The sequence below is a fragment of the Leptosomus discolor genome, chromosome 5 (assembly GCF_034619465.1).
Source record: "Leptosomus discolor isolate bLepDis1 chromosome 5, bLepDis1.hap2, whole genome shotgun sequence".
NCBI lineage: Eukaryota > Metazoa > Chordata > Aves > Leptosomiformes > Leptosomidae > Leptosomus > Leptosomus discolor.
In genome coordinates this window covers 13,026,131-13,044,960 of record NC_141395.1, presented here as the reverse complement: position 1 = coordinate 13,044,960, position 18,830 = coordinate 13,026,131, and the positions used below count along the sequence as shown (strand labels likewise).

General features: G+C 42.9%; 1 protein-coding gene across 2 annotated transcripts in view; it reads right to left on the bottom strand.

Annotated features, from left to right (window-relative positions):
- The window catches only part of SEMA5B (semaphorin 5B), a 135,678-nt gene that overhangs the window by 798 nt on the left and 116,050 nt on the right, over positions 1–18,830 (bottom strand). For both annotated transcript variants that reach the window (XM_086464975.1, XM_086464976.1), the window contains exon 20: positions 16,422–16,627. In XM_086464975.1, the coding sequence (XP_086321101.1) occupies positions 16,422–16,627 (206 nt within the window). The remainder of the gene's footprint in view (positions 1–16,421; positions 16,628–18,830) is intronic.

Genomic DNA, 18,830 nt, shown 5'->3' with positions numbered 1-18,830 from the left:
CCACAAATGCCCCTTTTCACCATAAAAAATTTAGAAATGGATTTTTTTCTCCCTCCCCTCTTCCCCCCTTCTTTACTTTTTGCAAGAATTACTGTTACTCTTCCCACCAGCAAGCAGATGTCCCCCTCTCCCCAGATTAAAGCCCATTGCTATGCCAGCTGTTACCTACGCACAAGGATAAAATCCCATTTTGGAGGGGGGGGTGCAATAATTTTATGGAACTTTCTCCTGCATCTTTATAGTCATCTGCTTTCTGTGAATTTGGCTGAGAAACTTTTATGGCAGTTTTTTCAACTAACCCCGGCTTAAATTTCTTATACATATCTCTGGCCTGTGTTGATCCTGCGTGCACCTTTAATGGTTGTCAGGCAGGGAACTCACTCCTTTGATCTGGGGGTCAACACTAGGCCACCTCACGATCAGGACACCGCACATTTAAAGAGGCTATGAGCATCTCTCCTGCCTAGAGCAGAGGGACGGAGAGGTCTAATGAGGCAACTACTCCTGGCACCTAATAGCTGTTCTGCCACAACCCAGTGCTCCTGGGGGAACCGCTTTACCACAGTTCCCCCTTGAGACAAACACCTCACACCCAACCCAGCTCAGGGCAAGATGAAAATTAATTAACTGATGCTCAAGTCCATGAAATACCCAGCTCCATTAGCTTTACTCGACCCATCTAACTTCAGCTGCTTAAGCTTCAGGCATGGTGCCTCCATCGCATCGGCAAGGCGAGAAGTCTCCTTCCTGAAGAAGGTGAAGGCAGGTGCAGATGAATGTTGCCTTCTGGGGACGCCTCTGCTCCCTCCAGCCCTGGCAGCAGTGGGGCAACCTGCCGACAGTGGGTGCCCAGCTTTTAGGAGGCTACAGTTAGTGAGTGGGGTCTTGCCCTGTGCACACGCCCGTTTCACAGTCAGGGCGTAGCCACATCCCAGCTGTGACTGCTGAAACGATCAGAGCTACCCCTAGGCTCAAACACAAGACCACAGGCAGTACATTTATCTCCCAATTTCTCTGTAATCAAGTAATTTTACTGCATGGGGAGGGGGAGAGGAGGAGGAAGAAAAGAAAATGCTTTCTTCTAATCCAATAGCAGACTGACAGCTACAGCTATCCTGGGAGCTGTGACTCCCAGTTTCATACAAGACCTTAGGAGGAAAGGCTTTCCTATGGCAAAAGTACCCTGGCAAAGAAATTTCCCAATTGCTGAACTACCAAGTAACTTTTTTGGAAATGGGCACTACCTGAAAAACCTCATACGTGAAAATCGGAGGAGACCCAGCCTCCTCCTGGTCTGACTGTGATCTCTCCCTGCCTGGAGTCTCTAAAATGAGCTCACAAGCACATCACTTGCAGGACACACAAGCACAAGGACAGAATTTGTACAGGCACGTTTGAAGTGACAAGTATTTCCAAGGAATGAGAATTTGTGCCCTTCAATATGAAAGGAAGATGCTTTGCTTTCTGTCACCCAAAAAATATTGAAATAGTGTAGGCAACAGTCTACTGCTTTGTGCTGGAGACTGGGAAACAAGGAAGCCAGGCTCAGCCCTCTGCTGCTTGCTATGCTTCCTTGGGAAATCCAATTAACTGCTCTGTGCTTCAGGGTCTTCTGACCCAGCTTGATAAAAACATTTGAGATCCCCTGTAAAAACACCCTTTGCCAAGTACTACTACTGAGTATTTGGGGGAACTGCTCTCTGGCGAACACCATAGGTGCTCATGCCGGCTGTACACGATGACTGCTGTTCCCTATCGATGTCTCTAGCCCAGGACACCCACTGCAGGCAGCGCAACCCTACGGCCACAGTCCACCACAGCAGGAAGAAGAGGCTGATTCCCACTGCCACACTCCCTGGGCTCTCTTAAAGGAGGTCCAGCATCCAGGCCTCGTCTGGGTCACTTTTTGGTACAGTTAAGATCAATGACAGGCAAGAAATACCACCTCTGAAATTTGGTGACATCAAAATCCTGACCTGGGATGGCTCAGGACCTTGATCTGAGGATAAAGACCTCAGGACTCTACTTTTCTGGCTTTTAGTTGGAAAATCTGTATGAGTTTCGACATGTCTCACGGTGTTTAAAACTAGCCCCTTACAGCAGATTTAGCATTTAATTAACATGATTTGCATTTTTTCCTCTCTCTCCTGCCTTACTTTCATATAACATTTAATTAGGAAAAAAACCCACAACTGCTCCTTTGCTCTTTTTGGCTTTATTTTTGATGGAGGGCTTATATCTTAGGGAAATACCTTATGAAAATGGTTTAGCGGCATTTATAATGCAATTAGCTGCAAAGGATTTGTCTGCAGAAATGCTGCGATGGCAGTATTGTCCTAAATCAGCATGATCAATGTGCACTGCCTTAACATTTCCCCACACAAACTTATTGTCTGTCTCATTTTAATAAATAGATTATTAGGTTCCTTGGCACTAGAAACTGGTTGATATTTTGAAGAAGGGAAGTTAGGCAGCACTGAATTTTGGAGATGTACGCACACACACTCATGCATGCATTGCAGGACAAGAGGCGACATTTAAATCTCTCTGGGTGGGCTCCTGTGCTATTTTACTCAGAGCTTTAACCCTTGCTCTCATCCTGCAATTCTTTGCTGTGATAGCACAGAGATGGCCAGCAAGTTTCCCTTTGCAAGGTATTTCCCCAATGCTATATGGGTTGTGCCGTCAGGGTCAGAGCCTCCTGACAACGGGAGTTGTTACGGGGATGAAAACAGCCTGCTGCAGCCATAGGTGCTCCCACCAATATTTATCAGTCCCAACGGTACACAGGTACAGTCGACCACAAACACTAACACAGACCAGACCCTTGCTCACAGCCCAGCTCCTGCAAGTGCCTCTTCAACTCAGCCACCTCTGAGCCAAGTCTCTAACATTACAGTGGCCGAGAAGGGGTTGCTGAAGGCAATGCCAAATTAGTTCTCTTAGAAGGGTCAATCCTTCCATGCTTTTGCAGGGACTTATCTGTGGCTGCAGTAACTGACTAAAGCAGCGCAGCGAGCTCTAGAGCTCAGCCTGTCCTCACTAGGGGTTTCAGAAAGGGAAGAAAGACTCACGTTCGCTGCCTGAGCCCTTCTGCACTACCATCCATCCTGTACCCTGCAGGGAGACGTGTCAGTCATCTAAGCACCCACCAAACCTTACTGATGACACTTTTCCTGACGCTCAACCTGTATTTCCCCCTTCTTGCTGTCTGCTCCCTCCCATACCAAACACTAATGCCTCCCCTCGCCAGCAGCTACAACCTCTTAGGACTGGTTTCTCAGTAAGCAGGAACAGAAAGAACCAAAAGCCTGAACAGCATTTACTACTGAAACATCACTTGATGCATAATCTCTGTGCCATACACACAATGTATTTCAAACACTAAGGGAAATGTATTTCAGGCCCTCATTTTGGTCCCATCCTGCCTTGAGGAGAAAGAAGCTTCTGGTAGTTGTGCAAGCATAACATTCCCCGTAAAAAGTGAGGCCAGACCCTGAGCTAATATGAAAACCTGCAGGACGTGCTTAGGAAAAGTGCTGCATTCAACTAAGAACTAGAAACTCAACATGCATCAATCAAATACTTTTAACTGCTTCCTCCCTTCCAGTATGAGCCATGCCATCCTGGCATATTTGACAGCATTTGTTTCTTCTAGTCTGTTTACCACTAACCTCAATTCAAGAACCTGTTAGCAGAAGGTAAGCCATCAGCACCATCTAACCCAACCAAGTGGGTCACTCAAAAGCAGGCACAACTTCAACTGCTTTCTTTAAAAGACCCTTTATTATGTTGCATTGGCCTATGACTAATACATTAAAAAATTCTCCAAGCCATGAACTCTGCTTTGCCAAGCAGGGAAGTTTTCAGATGGACTAAGATGGATATGCTTTCAAGAGAATGTAAACCAGCAGCAGCTTTCTCCATTACCTGTGATCTGTCAACTAATCTAAAAGTCCAGTCTTGCTGCTGGTGAATTGCATGTCTATGCCAAGCACAACAGAATCCTGAGTATTTCGATATTTATGGAAATATATACACAATTTGTTATCACTCTTGCTACTGTATTAGCAATTAGAACTGGATGACTCTGAGGGCAAAGTTGACAGATATCCCCCGTTGTGTGCTGCTCTGGTACTCATACCGGAGGCAGAATACTGACAGGCGCTTGCAGACTGTTTCTCCCAAGGTAGGGCCAAGCGTTGGATGTGTTAAACATGTCTGTATTGTGCCATATGCACATGTTTAGTTTCGTTCAGCTTTCTCCATTGGTATTTTTAGCCTAGGTCATAATTCAGATTTTCCATTTGTTACTTTTTCTCCAGCAATGCCTTTCCACTACTTCCCCAAATTCTGCCTCTGCTTCCAAATCATTAAGTCATAATCCACTGACCTACTGGCTTACATTCCCCCAGATGTACCAAAACATCTTTGTGCACAGCAGTATGGGACTTTCAGTACTACTCCCATCCTACAGCTTCATGTACAAGCTGTATAAACCTTTGTAACACACATAAAGAGATTAAATGCTTCAATTTTCAATAAACAGTCACAAAAATTTCAAAACTTAATTTAAAAAGATGAACATCTCCCCGCACCCAATTAAAAGGAATTCCGTATAGTTTTTGAGAAGCTAAAGTGAAAAGGATGCTTCTAAAAGCATCTGATACACATACAACTAATACCAAAATAAAGGCCATGAAGTAGTTCCCACACAGTGACGTGCAATGGCAAGATTTCCTTAATTTGCTCACGCAGAAAGCACTCGGCTTTCTAGAACTCAACATTTGCTTTGAGCTCCAGATCTTCTTTTCTATTTTGGGGGTGGTGTGGGGGAAGAGTCAGCAAGTTTCCCAAGAGTTTTGTAGGTTAATCTTCACCAGCTATGCAGCACCACAGTCCTTGTGAAGTCAGTGAACAAACACAATTTCTCCCAGTCTCGCAGTTTCTCCACTATTTCTCTGCCGACAGGTGTAATTTCAGTTCTTTCACCTCCCACCCATGATGCTTTCCTCAACAAAACAGTAAAAAGAAGAAAGAAAAAAAATGGGTGACCTTCCTGGGCAGCTTCAAACCACTCTGTCTAGCATTTATTAGGCTGCTATCACCACTCTAACCTCTGAAGAGGCTGAACAACACAGCACGCACCCTTCCAACGGACATGACTCATTAGAGATGTGTCGCCAGTGCCAGCACAGCATAGCTGCAAGTTTCCATCTTTCAAGTTCGTTTGTAATGTTGAACCTCCCAGTGTACTACAAAGAAAAACGTTTCCTTCAAGCACTGGTCATCCACTGCGGACACAGGCGAAGGTCTAAAATCAGGGTCCCGGTAACAGACAGCAACTTTGGAGTCACCCAGTTCCTCCTGGCATTATCCAAATGAAGCCCATCTGCATCCTGCCTCTGCAGAAACCAAGGACAACGTTCCCACAGAACTCAGTTGCACAATTATCCCTGAAAGAATTGGGGTAGCCCTTCCAGTTTTCCTTGGAAAGGCATCCAACGGACTTTCTGCAGCAACAGTGGAATGGCCATTACTCCCCCTCATCCCCCAGGAAAATGGAGGGATATGGGAGTTGTGCAATGGTGTAATGAAGCCAAGATCCAACATTTAGGCTCTTCTGTGCTCCTTTTAAGTTGTTCGCTTCTTGCAGCGAAATGAGATTGAGCAAAATGCCTTTTTGATGCAGATCAGCTGTTTCATGGGGCTAGCCATAACTTCTCGTTAAAGGATGTTACTTTTTGCATTCTAGGATCACTAGCCAAGCAACTTAGGGTTGCGGAAATATATTAATACTATGAAATATTTCCCGCAGCTTGTACATCTCTGGAAGTACCAAGGCAGAGGCCTCAGAATTACAACTAACCACTAAGTTTGGAAATAATTAGCATAATAATTACATTTCAACAAAATAAACCATACAACTAAAATAACCTCTTTTGGCAATAATTGACACCAAGAAAATAAATGATGTCTGGCCCACCCACATGCTCCCTTTCTTCTGATCAACTGGATGCCACAACCCTGCTGTGCCTCTCGAGTTATGCATTACAAATGACCCAGGAAAGGTGGAAAGTTGCCAGAAAGACCTTATGAGACCCATGTATTTACTGTAAGCTAAGAGTGACTTTTAAGACTTTAATGATTCTTCTTTAAAATTTGCTTAGTGTCTTACACTAAACAAACTATCTCACCTGATGCTTTTATAAAATCTCCTGAGCTCTGCCTACGCTGAAGTCAAAGGTAGCAGTGGCCAGGGTTTATGTATTGAGTTTTTTCTGATGAATTCAAAAAGGCTATTTGCAGGATTTACAGTGAAGTGGGATGTACAGATGAGGAACCTATTTTCTATGTAATAAGGTTTTTCCTTTCAAAAAGAGATACAAAAAACTCCCACCGGGACACTAAACTTATGATTGCATGTTCTTTTTCGATGGAAGCTTACCATATTTTTAGACTGGAAATTCTTTGTTCACTGTTATTGGTAAATAAATTAAACAACCCCCAAATGATGGCAGCATCTGTAGATGTGCTCAAGTTGACAATGGAACTAACATTCAATTATGAGAAAATGAATAACTACAGATTTCTATAGCTGTTTGAAAATAGCTATTTTATCCTTATACTTAGGAGAGAGTGAGGTTATATTACTGCCATTTTAAACTTATAAAAACCTTCAGAGTTGGCATCATAAAGGACCATTGTCACAAAGATGCTTTGGCACACCTCTGACTTTAAGCACATGAGTAAGACAATGAAACAGACTGTAAGCAATAGCAAGGCAAACTGAAGTGAGTCCCTGCTTAGAGCTAAATCCAGGTTTAAGTATTTTTCTGAACCGGAAACTGAAGTCTGAGGAGTTGATGGAAATCTTCCCACTGGCAAGTGCATTTGTCTAGCCCAAAGCTTGCTATTTATCCCTGGCTTGCCAGTAATTTGGTGGTGGTGACACCCATGACGTGGCATCCAGACACAAAAGAGGAATTCAGGGTTGCCCCAAGCTGCTTCCCAATATAGCTGGTGCACAGGATATAGCAGACATGATCTCAGCTGTGTGGGAAGGTGTAAACTGTCTCCTTGCTGCATTACTATGCCTTGGGGCATGTTCTTCCTGGGTCCCTCACGTCTACAACAGTGTTACTACAGAGGTTCATCAGTTGAGCTACAGCACCTGCCCTTGTGCATGCCCTAGTACTGGCACTAACTCACCAGAAGTATAATCACTGCCTTCTAGAACTAAGCTTAATAGCTCACATTGGGTGCAGATGATCATCTAGAACAACCAGGCTACACCGGCTTCAGCTGATGGTAACCAGTGAGGTCACAGTGACCGGCTGCAGGTCTGTCCAGGGAAGGCAGCTCTCAGCGCCTCATTGCAGTTATACTGGAGCAAGCAGCCCTGAGTTTTCAGATGGTCTCGGAGCTGCTTATCTGGTGAACTGCCAACAAAAGTCATGCAGCCTGGTGCCAGCCCACAGCACTACATTTAGACTGAGAATTGCATAGGTGTAACTGCAGTGGTGCAAAAAAAAAAAAAAAAAAAAAAAAAGTAGTAAAAATAGAAATAAAAGTAAAAACTGAGCCTAATTTGCCATCTGCTAACTCCATTCAGTCTCTTATAGTCTTACTGCTTTCCAAATATCTCCCACCCTCTAAATAGCTGCTTTTTTATTATTTTCCTCAAGATTGCTTTGTTTTCTCCCCATGTTGCCTCTCACCTTGTTATTTCCTCTCTACATTTATGACCTTCTCAGGTAATTTTCCATTATTTCTATACCAGTGGCTGTTTTTTTTGACAAACCTCCCAATTTAATATCTTCTGCTAGTTTAATTAACACACTGACTGCACCCTCTCCAAGGTTGTTAATGAAGATATTAAATAAAGCCAAACCTTGCATTACTGCTTGCAGTGCCCTAAACAAGTCCTCCCCATAGCCCTGTATGGGCCCATTAACGATTGCCCGATGTTCACAGTCCATTAGCCAGGTTTCAATCTCTACAGCAGCATTCCTGTCCAAGACAATTTATATTTACACTTCACAAGATTATTTAAGACACCAGTACCATCCTCTTTTCTTTAGGTGTATGGACCAGTGAAGCTACATTTTTAACCAGCTGACAATCTGCCATTATGCAGCTCAGTTTCGTGCTTTCCTTTCATTCTCTAATGCAGAAACTCTGTGCAAAAAGTGATCGTGTTTGATTTCTTCTGCTCAGCATTAGGTCCCAGCTCAGCTGTCAGTCCACCCCAACCACCTTTCATTTCATCAGGGTATGTGATATGTTGCCTCTCAAATATTAATTCAATTTGCCTGCATATTAATACTGACACAGATTTGTTTCAATGAGTTTCCATCACTGTAAATGAAAGTACAGTCGAGTCAATCCCATTTGTTTCTCCTGGTTTCACTCTCTAGTACAGCCCTGACTGCCAAATTTTAAAGACCAAGCAGGGTTTAACACTCCATTGATATGCTTTGTTGAATGGGGAAGGTCCAGGCATACTCTATCAATTGTGGACCTGTATGCTTACAGATATTTTGTCTTACCCCCAAATCCAACTGGCATTTCCCACACAGACTTACTGCAGCTACTTGTGTGACTTTATTGCATGAGACTTGGGTAGCTTATCAGTGACTCAATTAGCTGGGAGGAAATTGGCCTGCTTCCTTACAAATGCCTTTGTGTTACCTTTGCATTTCATGGCACCGGGGGTTTGCCCAAGATCCATGATATTTATAAAGGAAATTGGAGTTGTTCATTAGCTGGTTCTTGTAGACTCTGGGACACGGTCCATCTAGATTCCTTCCTCCGCAGATTTTCAGTTCTTTCCTTTATTCACATGCTTCATGCCAAATCTCAGGACAATGTTAGTGCCGATTTAATGAGGATTCCCCCAGCTATAGGGGAACGCAGGCAGAGCTACTCCTGCTTACCCTATGCCAAACCTATCGTGAATATATAAATGATGCACCAGGGAAACGTGGCAATGGATGTAGCGTTGCTGCAGCCTGTGCAGCCTGTGCTGTGGCAGCAGCCAGCACATCGTGAGCAGCCCTGAGCTCTCAATTGCTCTTTAGGACAGGGCAGTCATGGTTCAGAAAAAAACAGCTCAGGTGTTTTGGCTGTCCTCTGTCAGAATTGCCAAACACATTCTGGACATTGAGCTGTAGTTCTGAATACTGACACAGCTATCCTTATTTTGTATGCATGCAGCTTCATTTCTTTATAATTCTACTTAAAAAATCCATTATTCACCAGTGGAGCTATTCCAGAAGAACAGCAAGAAAGCTCCCTTCCAAGTGTACCACAAAGGTTATATGTTTTCCGGTATTTTTTGTTTGTCTAATGTTATCCTCTCCCTTTACTTTAGCTCCTTGTCTCTTTCATGGCTCCCTTTAAACTCTTCTGCAAACACAGAACTAATTTCTCCTGCACATCTTGGTGGCACTGAGCTTGGCTAACGCGCATAACACTGCCAGCCAGAGCTTCGAGGAGACAAGGAGGGAAGAACCACTTCAAACACCTGGACCAAGGGAGAACCATCACTTTTAGCAAATGAGGCTAGGGTATATTTGAAATATTCCTCTTCTGACCAGCAGAGGGAAGTCATGTAAACACACAGCAGTCGGTGGAGTGCGATTTCGTTATTCCCATTCCGGCAGTTCTTCATTTAGTTCTCCTTCTTCCAGCACACGGGGGTGGGTAGGGGCAGATATAGGTCACCCTCAGAGAAATTAGGAAAGGCAAAAATTGCAAGAAAAAGGCAATATCAATTATTAGATCAAACAGTGTAGCTGGAAAAATCAGATAAACTTTTGAATACATCTGTCTGTCTTCAGGTCTGAAATAGCAGCTCACATGTTCAAAAACCTGCCAGCTTTTTCCAGCTACACTCATTGATCTAATTAAAAACAAACCAAAACTTATCTGCCTACAAACCTGTCTTGTCTGCATCCACAGATTATCACACCTGCATCATCCATGATGACTAGCCTAGCCTGTAAGAAGGCAAAGCATGGAATATATCCCTGATCTGGGTGTAGAGGAGATGTGCCTGGTGGTACAAGGAGGAGGAGAGAAGGCTGAGTCAATAGAGAAAAACATGACAGGAGAAATATGAAGCATCTACCCCCAGTGCCATTTAAAACTTCCTAACATGGCTTAAAGAGGAAAACAAAAAGTCATCCCAAAAGCCGGACTCTCTCAAAAGGGTGAGGGAGGAGGAACAATGTGGATTCCCACCCCACGGTGAGGAGCACCAGCCCTGTGAAGTAATGAAGGGTGTGTATGAAAGGTGGATGGAATGGGGACCAGTTCCCATTGTGGGACCATTGTGAGCAGCTGCTTAGCATCCCAGAGGGAGCAGGAGCAAGGAAACATTCAGATCCAGACTGGCAGCTTCCCCTACTCTTAAATAACGTATCTATGAGAGGGAGATATCTGTGAGCTGCACGCAGCAACCCACTGAGCCACTGCTGCCATGGGGTGAGGACACCTCTAAGAGATGCACATCACTCGACGGGCACAATCATCCTAGGACAGCCACACCTCCAGGCATGCTTGACTGCTCAATTTGACTCGACCCAATGATATAAAGGGGAGAAAAGATACTAATAGATTTTGACTGAGATGCACCACTTAATCCTTTTTTCCCCATCAGTAAGCTCTGTTGCTTTCCTTTCCTAGCAGGCATTATGTAAATTGAGAGTCCCCTGAAGTGATATTTGCAACTGCAGGATCATACAAGAAAGGGCACAATGCTCCTTTGCCAATACAACCCCCTGCCCCTACTATTCTTTTTCAAATAATACCATACTCATGGTAAGTACTAAAAATATGTACTCTACCATTCAAGCACTTAATGTTCTTAAATGCCACTTTGTTCAGGGGAAATAGTCTTTGTTAAACATGAAACTCACTGGGAACAAAATTTATGTTTCAATCTGATTTACTATATATTTTTATATATATATATATGTATGTACATTTATATTTTTCCCAGCTGATTACATCAGCTAAATCTCTCTGTAAAATGCCATGCAGCTAAAGCAAATACTTAAGGGAGGCTGTTGATAACTTATTGACGATGTTGGGTATCATCAAGTGCTGACTTATGTCTGAACTTTATAGGCACTTCCTGGGGCTTGAATGATGCACAGTGAAAGGGTCAGCAGGAAAAGAAAAAAGCTTGTATCACAGTGCTATCAGTGTATGTGCTGTGATCACTACAAATAAATGCGTTAGCCAATTTAGTTGAAGTAGTAACGTATCAAATTAGGTGACAGGACACTGAAGCCCTAAGTTTTCCATGGCAGAGAGAAACAAACATCCTCAGAAGCCAAGGCTGGCTTAGATAAACATCCCTCTAGGGCACCTGACAGTAGTTAAAGCTCATTTAAACTTCAACCACTGGCTGTCTCCCTGCTATAAAAAAGGCGTGATTTTCAGTGGCAATTACAATGACCCTCACCAAGAGAGAGACATTTAGAATCTACACAAGGATCCACTTTCCTATACCCTGAGCTTTATTTCTTTTTGCAGTGTTGAAAGCCACACCAAACACCCATGTTTTATTCAGAAGGATTCTTCTTCCAAAGACAGAATTCATTTTTGTTTCATAACGCTCATGCTGGTATTATATTGCCATAAATTATTTGGGATTAGTAAAGTGTGGATCACAGTGCCTGGACACCTTCATAGGGGGTGTCTGCTCTGCACTGTTATTTGATTCTCAACAGCGTTGTTCTCATTTTATTAAAAAATATTCATTGTAGCTTCTAATTTATACAGAGTCCCAGGTGATCTACTGAATATTCCCCCCATTTTCTGGTAGCTGCATTTGTATTTGCTGTATGATTTTGGGCAAGTGCAGGACTCACAGTCCTACTGAAGTTAATGGGTATTGTTCTGATGTCCTCCTAGGAACCTCAGGTATCAGGTGATACATCAAATATTTAGTTTCCCTCTTTCATTGCCATATCCTGCAATCTCACCCATTTCTCACCTCATCTTCCCCCACAATAAATTTGCTCATTGACATAAATGACTGTTTTGCTTGAGTACAACTTCAGTGTTTGGCCCTTAGCTTCTAAAAGAGCAGCAGTGATGCCCAGAGTAGATGTAATACTCAGGTGCTTCCTCAGCTTATCTGAGACATAAGTACAGAAAGAGTTTGACTGTGTGACTCATAACTAAAGCTGTGTTTAAGGAAGGAAGGACAGAGGGAGGTCTGTCCAGCACAATCAAGAAGAAAATCTGCAGAATCATCATCATAACCATCCTGCAAACTTACATTTCTCACTAATCCCATCTGGCCTGATCCAAAGGCCATCAGATTTTGGACTTGGACCAATATGCAGACGCCTTCATCCAAATCCCATGTAGAATAAAATGTTGGCTCTCTTTATTGGCAGAGGATTTAGCAATAGGAAGAAGTTCAGTCCAAACCCCTTCTCCACGTGTGGCTGTTCCAAGAGCTCCTAACTCACAAGGGCTCAACCTTGACCCTACATCTCTCTGGCTTCTACTGTAGGATCATCAGGCTTTCCATCAGCACAACTCTAATAAGTTACTCACAGGAGTACGTCACTGAGTAGCTGAAGCAAGATGTTAAAAAACAGGATCTCCTCTCTGCTTTGATAGCCAGCTATTAACTAATTGGCGTGGCAGTACTGGGAAGGTTGTAGGTGGTTCTGTAACCCATCATGCCAAAATGTGAAGAGCAGATAATTTTTATTTCATTATGCTCTTGTTCTGCACAGTCTTCAATATTGTCAGAGTACTGTATGAACTTTAACCAATTAATGAAACATGAACTGCTTATTAGGTGACCCAAAAGGTCTCTCCCCTGCAATCTGTGAATAACAAATCAAAATCAGCGTGGAGCTGGTAAATGCATATGCATGAAATCTTTTAAGACATCATGGCTAAACCAGCTAATAATAAACCTCACAGCATTCTTGAGAAAGCAAAAAAGGAAGGGAAAAGAAGCCAGCAAAAATAAAAGACTCCTCGGCAAAACACTGCCTAGGCAAGTTAGCATCAGCTAAACAATCAATAGGTCACCATTATGTATGATATTTACATCTGATCTACATTACTGCATTGCTCTGCTGAAGTGTCCAACAAGGCTCATATCAGCTAGCACTTCCTTCATTAAAATCTGCCTTCATATAAAATTCACCTTGATTTATGAGTTTGCATTCAGTGCTGTACATTTGAATGTAACACTACCAAATTTTCTACTGTGTTCACCTGCTGGTTGGAGAGAAGAGATATTTCCAGATGAAAACAAACTAAAGACGGTTGCAGAAGGCTTATTATTATCAAAGAATTGAAAATAATAGACTTGTGCATATGCTCAGCCTTCTGCTACCATCATGTCACTGTGTATTATCATTTTCTGCTACTGAAAAGTAGTCCACACATCATGTATTTCCTTAATCATGGATTTATTACCTCTTTCACAGACACACATGAACATACAATGATTCTTTTGCTTTACCTAAGAAAAGTTGGGGGTAGTTTTCTTGGCATCTGCTGGATAGAAACTTAATTGGGTTTAGAATCTGGAATTTCAGGTGTTTCCACTTTCTTTCATACATACACATTTGAAATTCAGATGGGCCCGTATCCAAGCTCAGTCCAACCCTCGTTTTTCTGAAGGTGAATTTTAGCTTCTCTGTCATTTGACTGTTAACTGTGCAGCATCACAATAAAACCACATGTGCTCCTTGAAGGCATGAAAAACTCCCTCCTGACCCTTAGAAAAATCCGCCAGTTATTCCTATATATAAAGCTGGCTAATAACAAGTTCTGCAAGTAATTACACAGCACAGAGCACACACAGCCTTCCTCTTAGTGCACTAACGCTATGTTCTTCAAGGGAACACTGAGGAGTGGCAAATTTGTAGTATTAAATGAGACATTTTCAGGCAAGAGTTTAAGAAAGGAAGGACAATAGAGAAGATAAACATAAGGAAATATTCAACAGGAATAGAGAAAAGGGGCTTCGCTTGATAAACGGATTTTGCCCTTTCTGTAATCTCTTTGCCTCTTTCACCACACTGAAAGGGTATGACTTTGAGCTCTTCTTCACAAGCAGCCCCTTGCTCCTAAACATTTTGTTTTCGTCTGTCCCATGACTGCAGATTTATTCACTTGAACTCTTTCACTTCCTAACATTCTATAAATAAGCCCCATCTGGTTTATCTCTCCTTGTGTCCAAGTCCCTTCTCCCCTCAGCCTAACTCATACAGTCCCAGTTAGCTAATGCCTTCCTTTAAATAAACTAGACTTTTCAAAACTTGATCTAATGCCTAGGCTGTTTACATCCCTTGAAAAAAGACTAACAGCTGCTCACTGTTACTACACACTAGATAAGTATTCAGAGATGGATCCATCAAAGAGGTCAACTCCCTCCTGATGCTGCATTAACTGATCTGCTGCTATTTTAAACTTTGCTTAGCTTTCTTATTACTTCTACTCCACTACACCACTCGGCACAGATATACTGTATTTCATAATCCATTTACTCAATTGATCAATTGATCAAGATCGTTTTGTGAACAACTTCATCCTACTAAGTTTTAACCATTCTTCCGATTTTAGCATCATCTGATAACATATGATAGCACAATATAAGACATGAAGAAAATGATACCATAAAGTCAACCCTGTAACTACCTGCTTTTGGCCACAAAAATAAATTTGTCTCTTTTCTTCATTGTTTGCTGTGTAAGGAACAAGGGGATATTCTTGCTAACCTGTTTATTCCTGGAAGCTTTTCTCATCTGGGTCTTCCTATTGACTTTGCGACAACTACTGACACAACTGAGAGGATTACTCTCATAGTTTGAAGCTTCCAGGATCACGTCCTGGTTCTTTACCTGCCTTAATAATTTATTACCCAACCCATATATGCAGAGTGTGTAGAATAATACATCCTGTGAAACTTTGTTAAAAGCCTCTGAAAATCCCAATATGTCTGCTGCTTCCCTCCTATCTAGATCAATATTTATTTAATTTAAAAAAGGAATCCAATTTGCTTGACATGATTTACTTCCCACAAATCCATGCTGACTCACATTACGATGCTGCACCCTTATTAAACTGTATGCAACTGTAGCCTTATGCTGCTAGGAAATGTATTTTTGAGACTGCACTTATAGGCAGTAGGATCCTCTGTGGGCCTGCAATGCCCAACACAAGAAATTCAGTACATGCATCTTGCCAAACTGGTCTACTGTTTTCCAGCTCAAACTGTTTTCCTTTAAAACACCAAAATGACGTTGACTCTTTTTAAATTATTAGATGCAAGCTCTTAGTTCTGATGCATATTCACACTGCAAATCATGGCCACCTATCAGGAATCATCCTGTGCCCAGCATTATAAAATCTCTATGTGGAAACTGTCCCCAGCACCCAGGGCGTTTACAGTATGGCAACGGTTCCACCGTTGAGCTTATTGTTGGGTCTCAGTTAGAAGCCAGGCCAGATCAGCAGAAACAGACAATCAAAATGTCAGCAGCACATAGCTATACAAAGGAACAAGCAGCTGCAAGGTTTCCTTCTGCTTTGTGTTCATGTCCCAGATAATGCTCCAAACTATTCAAGTGACCCGAGGCAAGCTGTTCCTCCTGTGGTGAAATGAAGCCCCTTCACCCATCCCACTGCTCACTTCTATGATCTTGCACTTCACCCGGAGACTGATGCTCAAATACAACAATGTGCTATTGTCCCAGTGTATTGTCTCTTGTACCCTTAGTCCCATCTGCTCAGATGATGGGTGGTGCTCCCTTTAGCTAGCAGATACACCAACGAGAGTACACCATTTCAACACTCATCTTCTCCCAAGGCTTCAGCTCCCAGTTCTGCTGCTATCACAGATAACATGGCTGCCTGGGGTAAGTTCTGTCCAGTACTGATAGAGGAGGCAGAAGTCCCTCTTCTTTCTCATTCTGTCCAATTTGGCAGTTCCCAAACCACTTCCAGACTCTCACCCTACCCACCATACGCATTTTCCCAGCTATTTGTCTAATGAAGTTTCCATTTTTATTCTTCCTCCCCTCCATTTCCTCTTACCACGCACTAACAATGCACTGAACTGAGCTCCTACTGATTTCTTAGAGGACAATTTGTATACATACAATAGTCACAATGGGCTGGAGTATCTTGGTATGTACTTGCCAGACTGGCATTCCTCAGGACTGTGAAACAGAACAAAATCCCATTGCAGCAATGGGACCTTTTAACCCCTTTGTGACAGAATGGCTAAATGCTCCTTCAAACCCCGCATGTAATGCCAACAGCTGGGCATAGAAACACAAACCTATACACTTCCAACCATGACATAAATACAGAACTTGTTCAGGTAGTATCAAGCTGTTCGTGGTATTTCTCATCGAGTACCCTACCTTGAACTCCATAGGGGTGTACTTCTCGTTCTTGGGCGTTGTGTTGCCCTTGTAATGGAGATGGTTGGGAGTGGTTGGGTGGATAACGGTCGACTCCTGGGACTGCCTCTGACAGCGCTGGCAGTACACGTAAATCACAAACGTTAAGAGGCTAGAGCCGAAGAAACAGGAGACCCCAGTGGCAATCAGATGGATGAGACTAAAACCTGCAAGAGAAATGACAAGAGATACTATTTTTAAAGAATAGCCTTTTTCCCTCTCCCGACAAGACCACAGGTGCAAATCAGAGCTATGACATCTTGGGATCAACATTAATAAGCTGTTGAAGCCAGAGTCTTACGTTCTAACATAAACTGACATAATCTCCCTGCAAATCGGTCTCCCCACTGCAGCTCTGCCTTGTGCAGTTTAGCAGGTTCATGCATTGTTTTCTCAAAGCTCCCTCCCTGTCTCTCCTTTCTCCCCACTATTGATATTGAAACTAAACATTATGTTAAGCTGACAGCTAAAGAAATGAGCCATACAAACAACGCACATTAATGGATTCCAAAGCATGTGCGTGTCATGGAAATAAGGGATAAAAACACTCAGCGTTTCTCTGAAGGGGAAGGAAGGGAGGGGAAAGCCCTTTTTGTTGGCTGCCCAAAATGCCTATGGGACTGTGTGTGGAGTGGGGGAGATAAACATTCCTCCCCCGTGTAATCCAAGTGTGCTCAGCATTCTTGCTTATTCACGGGGTGGCATTGCCTTGGCCATGCCTGCACTACCTCTGAGGTGTATTTGTACCGCTAACAGCAAAACAGAGGTCCTCAGGGGAATGGGAAAGATAAGGTGGACAAAGGAAAGGGGGGGACTGCTTGAAAAAAACACTTCTTTGTTGGCTTTCTCCACAAACTGCAAAGATAGGAAGCCAGTTGCAGGCAGGTGCTGGCAGGGTAGCTACAGTGCAAATATTTTAAACAGAAAAGCTCTTGGTGTATAAAAGCCTCCTACAGAGATCTCTCCACGTGGGATTGCAGCAGCACCCTCCAAGCACAGCGCTGACCTCTGGAAGGAGCTGTAGTTGTGCATCCCACGCACCGGGAGGTACCAAACTCGCAACTCCGGCTGGTGGGGGAAGACAAAGTCAAACAATACTCCTCATTCCTCCCTCACCTCAGAGAGTCTCAAACCCCGTGGTAAAACCAACCATCAACAGACCTTCGCTGACAACAGAGCCAACAGTAGTGACCTTTAGTGCCACCAAGTTAATGAAGCAACTGGAGGAAATCTTGGGTGGCAAAACTTTATGACCGTCGCCTTTTGCTATGTGTAGGGGGGAATCTACAGAAACAGAACGAGTGATGATGACTCCAAATGTTACTGCCTTTCCTCTGCCTTTGCTCTGTCATCTTTCGCCCAGGAATGACAGGCGCCCTAGGGCCTGATGGGGGGACACCCCTGAGTGCTGCTGCCCCCCCAGGTCAGCTGTCCCAGGGGTCAGACATATCGGCTTTGTGGCAACTGCAGCGGTAAAATTCCTGTAATACTTAAGAAACCAATTCATTTGGACAGACTGCTGCGTTGACTTGACTGCGTGCAGAGAAATGGAAGGGACTACTTGGAGAGTGGCTTTAAATAAGGTTCATTCTTAGTCTGATCACGGTGTGCATTTTTTTTGGTGCCATCTTACATCTTAACTGATATGCTTTTCAAACAGAGAATTCTGACCATTAGTCTACAGCTCTCCTCTAATCTTTAGTTAAAAAATATCCTCCTGAGTTTAGAAGAACAAAACGGATAGAGTTCTACAGCAATGTGCTTCATTCATAATTACAGTAAGGAACATACAGAATTTATTAAGACTGATGAGCTACATTTATTTTTTAAACCACACTATAAAATTCTATTGCAAGATTACCACTTTCTATTGTGTTTTGGATGATGGTCCAAAAAAACAGCGGAAAGATGGTAATTTCCTACTAAATGTTACAAGACTTTTCCAAAAAGACATTTCTTTTCTAAAAACCTCTGCCTGCTTTACTTCACTCATGAGAGCTAAAAGACAGAATATGCAACTGTGCTCAGTAAGGCCACATGACACTGCCATATTCTCCTCCTGCCCAGCTTTGCTTATATTGCAGTGAATGCTTCATGTCACTGCTACATTAGCACGTCACTACAGTAAGAAAAACTTTCTAAAACATAAAGTTCTCTTACATTTCATTCTCACCTTTGAAAGACCCATCTGATTTTTCAGGTGACTTTTAGCCATATCTTAGGGGAAAAACAAATTATTTTTGTTTGCAGCATGTGAGTCCCCAGGGGCAAAGCTTTCTGGTTCACCATTTTGAAAATATAGATTTTCTGAGATGCATCAACAGCATTTCTATTGATTGGCTTCTTTGCCTAATATTGTAGAACGCTAAA